Source organism: Opisthocomus hoazin, chromosome 13, assembly GCF_030867145.1.
Source record: "Opisthocomus hoazin isolate bOpiHoa1 chromosome 13, bOpiHoa1.hap1, whole genome shotgun sequence".
NCBI lineage: Eukaryota > Metazoa > Chordata > Aves > Opisthocomiformes > Opisthocomidae > Opisthocomus > Opisthocomus hoazin.
The window spans coordinates 25735929-25744456 of NC_134426.1; the positions used below are offsets into that span (position 1 = coordinate 25735929).

General features: G+C 46.2%; 1 protein-coding gene across 2 annotated transcripts; it reads right to left on the bottom strand.

Annotated features, from left to right (window-relative positions):
* Positions 1-61: 61 nt before the first annotated feature.
* TMED2 (transmembrane p24 trafficking protein 2) lies at positions 62-6506 on the bottom strand. 2 transcript variants are annotated; one of them, XM_075434894.1, is made up of 5 exons: positions 6253-6506; positions 5136-5328; positions 4697-4717; positions 2649-2756; positions 62-1571 (listed from the first exon to the last, which is right to left on the bottom strand). In XM_075434894.1, exons 1-5 carry the CDS (start codon positions 6430-6432, stop codon positions 1447-1449), a joined length of 627 nt encoding a protein of 208 aa, XP_075291009.1. In that variant the 5' UTR covers positions 6433-6506; the 3' UTR covers positions 62-1446. The 2 variants fall into 2 exon arrangements, with proteins under 2 accessions (XP_075291009.1, XP_075291010.1); XM_075434895.1 differs by lacking the exon at positions 4697-4717 and having other exon boundaries at positions 6253-6504.
* Positions 6507-8528: the final 2022 nt, after the last annotated feature.

Consider the following 8528-nt stretch of genomic DNA (forward strand, 5'->3'; position numbering starts at 1 on the left):
GAAAAAGCTTTGTGTCAAACTGTACTGCCTTAAAGCATCGAAGAAAAAAAAAAAAAATTACTTTTTCTTTTTTAAAGAATTTGTTTATTTATCGAACCTGGGTCATGTTTAGATTCACAAGCAATTTTTAAATGTACATCTTAGAATTCAATTTTAAGTGTTTTTACACAAAAATATTGGCACACAACAGTCGCAATAAGGTGTAACAGCCACCTTTCTGAAGAACTGCTGCAAGTGTTTGCCCAAGGTTGAAAAAACTTTACCTGGAACATGAAAACCTGTAACAAATTTTAAATTAATTGTACAAAACTGTTGTGTGTTGCTTGTAGAGGCTCCCCCCTGGAAAAGACCCCACCCCACCCCCAAAATGATTACAACTAATATACATCAGTCACAACATAATCCTGGCTCAGCACCCACATCAGACGCTTCTTTAATTTTTAAACCAATTATCAGATACCGAGAAAAGTAACTTTATACAAAAACAAATCTACATGTGCCTGAAAAAGAAAACACACCAGTATTTAGCATTATGCTAATGATGATCAGGTAACGGCAGAGACTGCCACTTAAATACCAGGGCTGCATAGCATCGCAATAAACCCCCAGAACCATTAACCCTTTGGCACCAGGAACCGAGACTCCCCGCGCGCCCGTGCATTCCACAGCGGTGCCGTCCGTCGGAGCTTCGGGCCTGCAGAAACCAAAGGGTGAACCGTTGCTCACCAAGACACTGCACACAGTCGGCTTCGACAGAAAACCTGCGAAAGGGCTAAAAACCACACGATGAACATTCCGTAATCGGAGGAGAAAATGTATTCTCATATCGACTATTTAATTTAAAAGAACTTTGGGAGTAAGCTGACGTAATTAGGACAGGATAGTCACTGAAGACCTCCTTTTAAATAGCAACTAGGTATGAATACTAGAGTGGGAGCTGTCAGCTGTCTTTTATTCATTGTCAGAATAAAGTTCCAATTGCTTCTCCTTGGCAGTTTATGTAAGTGAAGAAGGGATTATTTCGATTTCCTAACACCTACTGCAGGGTTAAAGATGTCAAAAATGCTAACAGTCACGTTCGGGCCTTGTACCATTTCCCTAGACAGAACTGCAAGTATTGATGAAAACAGAGGAGAGGAAAAAAAGTTAGAACAGACATCAGCATCGCTTGTTACTACAGTTGCATTACAGCACTTGCAGCTTGCTCGGACCTCGCTTAGCATACAGACTAGGCAGAATGGAGTGAAAAAAATAGGCCAATTAAGTGACAAGATTTCAGAACAGCTTTTGCTACAGAAGATATATAAAAACAATTTTTAACTAGGAAGGAACATAAGCAAATAAGTTTTACAGTTCAGTAAAGAGGGTTCAGAAACTAAACGACTTTTTTTGTGACCAGGATGTTTGGTAGACAGTGAACTGAAATCCGGGACCAGAAAAGTACTCTTAAACAACCCTTCGGACTTCAAAAAACCTCTTCAGATAGTAGATTTGTCCCAGTGTCATGGCAACTAATACAAGAGCTTCAAAGAATGACCAAAGAACCACTCTGCTGTTTGTGTTGTCATTAACTGTTGGGGGGAAAAAAAAAAAAAAAAAAGAAGTGGTAAGTAACAAAGCATTTAAAACAAAAACCTAAAACAACTTTGTCATTGAACTGAAGAACAGCAGACAAACCACCGGTATTTGTACCCGGTCACTGCAAGCGTTCCAGAAGGACTCTGCAGTCTTGGAGATGAGATCTGAGAGCTGAGGGAGGGGTGTTCCTCTGAACAGCTTGCACCATGCTACACGAGCAGCTGCCTGAACCTCAACTTTGGACACACGCTGCAGCATCTTTCTCTATCCTGCCCACCTTCAGAGCGGCCAGGCAGAAGCCCCCAAGTGCCAAACAGAAGCCACTTGCTTTTTCAAGTAACAGTTGCATATTATGGTCTCCAAGTCAAGCGGGGAATTTCAAATCCCTAAAGGTTCATCATCTTTCATTATAACAATTCAGCTTTTTCTTCAATCAGACCACTAGTAACAAAAGTCATAAAACCGGAGATATTTGTAGATTCAAAGAGTCGAGGCGCCAATGCTTTAATATCACATTGTATTTTCACATTACAAATATTCGCCCTTTATTCTCAGTGGGCTTCCCCTAACGCACCACTTAGCGCTCTCAGTCATATTTTAAAGCTGTATTTCAGGAAGTGAGGGCTGTGACTGGAGAGCTGACCATATTCTCTACTTGGAAATAACCGTAGTTCTGCTCTATTTCGACAAAATATTTAAAAATTACTTTGGCTCCATTATTAAGCCACACCCATGGCAAGGACGAAGTAATTGTTCAACTAAAGTCTGTCCCTGGGAACCATATTGTTACCGGCATCTTCACGAATATGCAATTTAAAGAACTACAGAATTTACACCAATTAAGCAAAGATGATTTTGCATAACAAGCTTCATTATACGAGAGGTGAATCAATTTGAAGACGACTGCAGGCATCAACTACATTCTTTATTGTATGGGCAGGTCCTTCAGAACTTGTTCTAAATTTTTTTTTTTTTAGTAACTTGGAATAGCTTTCACAGACTCGTATTTTAAATCACATTTTGCAAGTTCATTTGAGAGGGGACAGGCATTTAAGTCAAAAGACACATACTTGCTCTATGTATTCTTTCACGAACTTCCATGTACTCCTGTTCATGCTTTACAGCTGTCATGGCCACTGCTAACTCATTAATCATCTCTTCTAGCTTGTTCTGATGAGCTGTGGAAAAATTTCAGAAGCATCAGAAAGTGTTCTTGACTCAAAAAACAATTTGTTAACACTTATGAACAGTTATACTTAATTTCCTGTTGCAGAAGTAGTTCTGAAAAATGCAGTCTGTACAGCAGAAAATTTTCTATCCTTACAGCAAAGTAAAGTTTTGTTTTCACAGCGCCGCTTTTCCTAACACGTCTCTACGGTATTAAGTAAGTGGAAACACATCTTCCTCCACATCCGACCAGAAGGCAGAATACACACAATTTAGAGTCAGTACAGACCACTTCTTTCCGATATAGGCATACTTTTCCAGAGCAACAGAATGCAAGAACACACGAGATCAATACCACACACTAGTATCTATTTTGCCGTCCAACATATTCCAAGCAAATTATCTTAAATTACAGCTTTTCCTAGTTGTTAAGCTTGCAAAAATAGAACGACTGAGAATTTAGCTTAAGATCATGATGCTGGCAAAACGAGATCACTTTCTGAAGCAACGTATCACATCTGGTGATCTTCCGGTTTAGCTGAAGCACAGCATTCAGCAGAAACAATGCCAAAGGGGCCTGGCAGAGAGCAGGAACCGGCTTCAGGTTCTGGTACGCCGTGAAAGCAGCAGAGGAAAATACCAAACCAATGCTAACAGAAAACTAGCTTGAGATAGTTCAGCAAGTGGAAGGATCGGAGATCCAAGATTTAGTGATTTGACTGTCAATCGCAGGATCTTTTAAATACCTTCATGCTCAAGTCCACTCACAGATTTATAAATTATGCAAGTAATTTTCAAAGTTTTCTAGCACCAAGAGAAGTTCAACATATCGTTCCACAGACAGGCCCTGGGCAATCAGGTCTCTTCAAAAAGTCACAAAATCCAACACATTCTCCATTTAAGGGACATTCTTGACTCTGAAGCTACCTTATTAGGTTTTTGTTTATAAATAGTTTCAGATCCCAATCTGAAAACAAAGCTACTCAAAACACACACCTGATGGCGAACAGTCAAAAAGAGGACCAGAGAATAATGCTCATATAAGTCACAATTAAAATCTTAAATAGTTGTGTGAACCAGACTTACTCTGCTAATATCATAAATCCCTTATTTTTATGGCCAGCTGGACACTGAAATAAGTGCAGTTCTTTAGTATGAGAATAAATTACAGTTGCAGGGATTGTTTAAACCCACTCCCAAAAAATACACTCAAGAAAAAGTGTTTGCCTTAAGAATTTAAAAGCTGCTCTAATATTTACAACAGATATGGTCAGACTCAATAAAAGATTTAACCGAGTCTTTAAAAAAAAAAAAAAAAATCACAAGTTAGGAATTTGATACTTCTCAAGTGATATCAAGTACTCAATGCACAGTTATTTACTTGCTAAAATAGAAAACCAGAATTTATTGCCTTTCTAGCTACAGTTACTGATTTCTAAACAAAACTTTCTAACTTGTTACCCAATATGTTAATTTCTTTCTTTTACAGCAAGTGACAAGTTTGAAGTTTTTCCCCTGCTAACATTACTGATCATTCATAAGGTAAAAGAAGGAGATACTGCTTCCAAAAGCCCTTGATTACTCATCACCCACGTTAGCAACAGAAAGCAAACACCGTCTAAAATACCCCATGTTCTTGGATGGTCAGTGTTTTAGTTTAATTTCACCTAAAACTCCTGATTAAGTCTTCTGTTAGCCACAAATAACCACCTGAAGACAAACTCTCATGGACAGTTCACGGACCTGATCCCAAGAGCTGCTAAGTAAATAAACCTCTCGATGAAAGCTTGCAGGTGCTCAGCATTGCTCAGAATCAGACCTGTAGCTTATTAAAAAAACATTCTCATGCTACAAACAAATGTTACAGAGAAAAAGCAAACGTTAGCTGTTAGTGAATAAATGTATGCAAAAGACAAGATGCTAACGAGCTTTCAAAAAGCAGTACACATACCATCCCAGGTATCTCCACCACCTAGAGGAAAGTGTAAGAGATGAACACAAGTACAGGACAACACGCTGCAGATAAAACAGTAATTTACACGGCTAAGAGAAAACTTTTATATTAGCACATTTATCAAAGAGCTCAACTAATGCATACAGTAGTCTACATACTGCTGAGCAAACTAGAAATCAGAGAATGAAACTGATGAAAAGGCTAACGGACAAAAGCATTAGTTTCTGCAGATGGCCAAGTGATTCCCTAGTGATTCTGCATTAAATCATGTAACGAGGTCTAAAAACATCCATATCCGTTTTAGCTCTGCAAGAGAACAGCTAACCAGGCGGCATGAAGGATCAGGAATTCTGAGAATCCTAGTCAAGTTCAGAAGTCATGCACGTAGGGAAAAGCTCCCGAGCCAAGCTACTTTCTTTCCAGGAGTCTTCCTCACCTTCTGTCTCCATGTCTTGCCCCTTTGGAGCTTCCCCGATATCGATAGTGAACATCACTATCTTGGGAGTCATGGTGGACATTCTGTTGCTAAAGCAAAACTTGTAAGTTCCATCCATGTGGGCAGCAAATGTGTATTTTCCACTGGACTCTCGATCGCCTTTATAAATCCCTTTATTATCAGGCCCTGTAATCTGGATGGGGAAAACAAAGTATCATACATTTTATTTAAAATACAGTGGTTTTAAATACACCACTACAGCACCGCACGCACGTTCTGAAGTTATCCAGTCAGAATTACCAATACCAGCTGTAATCTGACTGGTTCGCCAGTCTTCAACACTTTTACCCTCCTACAACTCAGAAGCAGCGATGCATTTTTCTGCACAGAAATCTTCTTTAAAAACAAACCCACAACTTCTTGGTAAAGGAAGTCATACAAAAGCCTCTCTTACTGGCCAAGATTACCGGCCTTCCATGGTCGAGATAAGCAGCGTTCAAGAACAAGTAAACCACAAGCGATCTACAGCCCTGGCTGTTAGCCGGATTAATGACTGCAGGGGAAACCTTATCGCCGATGTTTAGAAGGAAAACACAAAGGGAAAAACGATTTCTCCCATATGGCAGCGCTACTGTGGACGCACAGGTGTGGGTAGTGCTGCAGCTGCCATTTCAGAGGGACGAAGGGCCCAAGTACCGCGCGCTTGGGGGCCACGCTGCTCCCAGCAAGTTTGTGTCAAGAGCATCTCTGTTCGTTCTTCCCGCCAAAGCCTTCACCACCAGACCAGGACAGCGCAGAAAACCTCCAAGGCAGGGCTCTGAAGCAGGACGGCCGCCTCCCGCAGCAACAGCGCAGCCGAGGAGCGGCCTGGGGCGCGGTAACCCCCGGGAGAGGCTTCCCCCACCGCCAGCCCAGGCCCGACCCGGCCGGGCAGGAGCCCCGGTGCCCCCGGGGGAGCCGAACGGAGCCCCCGCGCCCAGGCGGGCCCGTCCCCATCCTCACGGCCAGTTTAACGCGCTCTCACGCCGCCCTTCCCCCCCTCCCTCAGGCCCCACCGGGCACCGACGCCCTCCCCGCAGCGCGGCACCGGCGGCCCAAGGTCAGCGGGCCGCCTCACCTCCACGTCGATGTCCAGGAAGCCCCCCTCCGCCACCTCGAAGATCAGCCCCATCTTGGTGCCGGACGGCACCCGCTCTAGGAAACACTCCTCGGCGTGAGCGTCGATGCTGACGAAGTAGGCGGCGGCCGGGGCCGCCAGCGCGGCCAGCAGCGCCAGCACCGCCCGCACCGGCGACATGGCGGAGCCCAGCGGAAGGGGGCGCCGAGCGGCGGGACGGCAGGGGAGAGAAGGGGAGGGGGCGCTTCCGCCTTCCGCCACGCCCCTTCCGGGGCACGGGGCCGCCGCTCATAGGCCGCCGCGGCCCCACTGCCACGTACGGCCCGCGCTACGGTGGCCATTAAGGGACCGTTCGGAAAAAGACGGCCTAAACCCCGTGGCGGGGACCGCGCAGCGTGGGAGGTGGGGACCGCGCTCAGGAGAAACCAATGAGCACGGAGGAGAGGGCGGAGCCGCGGCGGGGAGGAGCCAATCAGAACGAGGCGCGGAGAGCTGTCCCGGCAGAAAGAGCGGTGCGCGGAGCGGCATTGGGTGAGCAGCGGAGGGGGCGTGGCCCGGAACCGGGGGAGCGACGGCGAGAGCGCGGGCGGCTGCTGAGGGGACGCGGGCGGGAACGCGGGCGGGAACGCGGCTGCTGAGGGGACACGGGCGGACGGGCGGGAACGCGGGCGTGCTGCTGCTGAGAGGATGCGGGCGGAAGCGCGGGCGGCTCCTGAGGGGGGATGCGGGCGGGCTGCCCTCACCGCGGTCCTGCGCGGCCGAAGCTGCCGCTGAAGCCCGGGAAACCCAAGCTTGCTAAGCAAGGTGGGATTTGGGGAGCAGCTGACGATTAAGGAAATGGCGGGGAGGCCGAGCTTGGGGGCTGTTCGTTGTGCACAAGAAAACACGCCTAGGATACATGGCAGGGCTTCTGCATCACCCAAGACTAACGGCGTGTGAAAAGCCACTCCTTGCACGGCTGTGCTTAAAGGCTAATTTTCAATTAAAACTTCCAGTCAGAAATACAGAAGGTCATGCTCGAGCTTAAGGAATTCTGCTTCCACGACTAGCTGTGTAATTATCTGCAGAAGACTTAAAGAATAAAGCGCAGTCTGGCTTTCTAGCGAACCATATATGCGTTTGGGTTTGCCAAGTAATCGCCCGCTACTGTACTCCTGGTAATACTCGGCCGTTGCGTTTGTCTCCAGCCGTATGACAGATGTCATCCGAATACTTGATTTACGTGAGTAAATTCCGCTCACCTCGCTCGGGCTGGCAGCTGTGAGCCAGCAGAGCTGGCTGCGCTTGTGCAGGCTCAGGGCACAAATGCCTGTGGAGGGGAAGGCTTTCGGCAAGGGACGCGGGGACGTGAGGAGCTGGAGGTCATGGACGTGACTGGATAAGACACCTCTGCCTGCCGAGTCGCTGAAAAGCTCCCTTGTTTTCAATGAGTTTGGATCAAGCCAACCTTGAATTGGCTGCTTTCCATAGCATCAACCGCTGCGCTGGTTTTTCATCTGTCTCGAAATAGTTGTAATCTGGCCACTCTCACGTTCTCTAAATTATTGCTTTTTTCCTCTACGTGCATTTGCACTTAACAGTGGGAGCTCATCTAATACTGAATCCTGGTGGCGTGAACTCTCTTTTCGCCTCTGACTCAGACAAAATGATGACTTCACAGCACATCTGTTCCCCTGAGGTACTCCACAGCGTTCTCTGAGCGTTCTGCTCGTACTGCTACCCCCTTCTGTGCTTTCGCAGGCGGCCTTTGCCAGGAAAGGACGACTACGCCATTATTCATCCTCATGCTTTCCCTGGAACTTTATGCACTATCCTGCGGTCTCCCATTTGGGCAATACATTTCATGAGCGATATGTAGATGCATTTTCACAGGATATCGTTGATTATTATTACAAGTTAGGCACTTGAATGTCAAACTCAGGCATTTGGAGAGCGTTCTGTTACCTTCCTGCCCGCCCAGCACAATGAAGGTGAGTGCCTACTGGCAGCACGCGAGGAAGATCGAAATTTTGTAACTTGTGACAGAATCGCATGAAAAACTTTGAGCGTCACCAGTGTTGCGTTTCACCTCACTCATACCTCCCATTCACTTGCACTGGCGTTTTGCATCCGCCAGAAATAAGCGGATCGGTGCTGCATTCCCAGCACGCAGCACGTATCCGTCATCCCGGGCTTGGCTTTCGCAACTGCAGTTTCATTTCTCCTGACTAGTTCCCGTGTTTGACATTATTCATGGCATCTCGTCCAAAACATAACGCATTCTTCCTACACTGCAG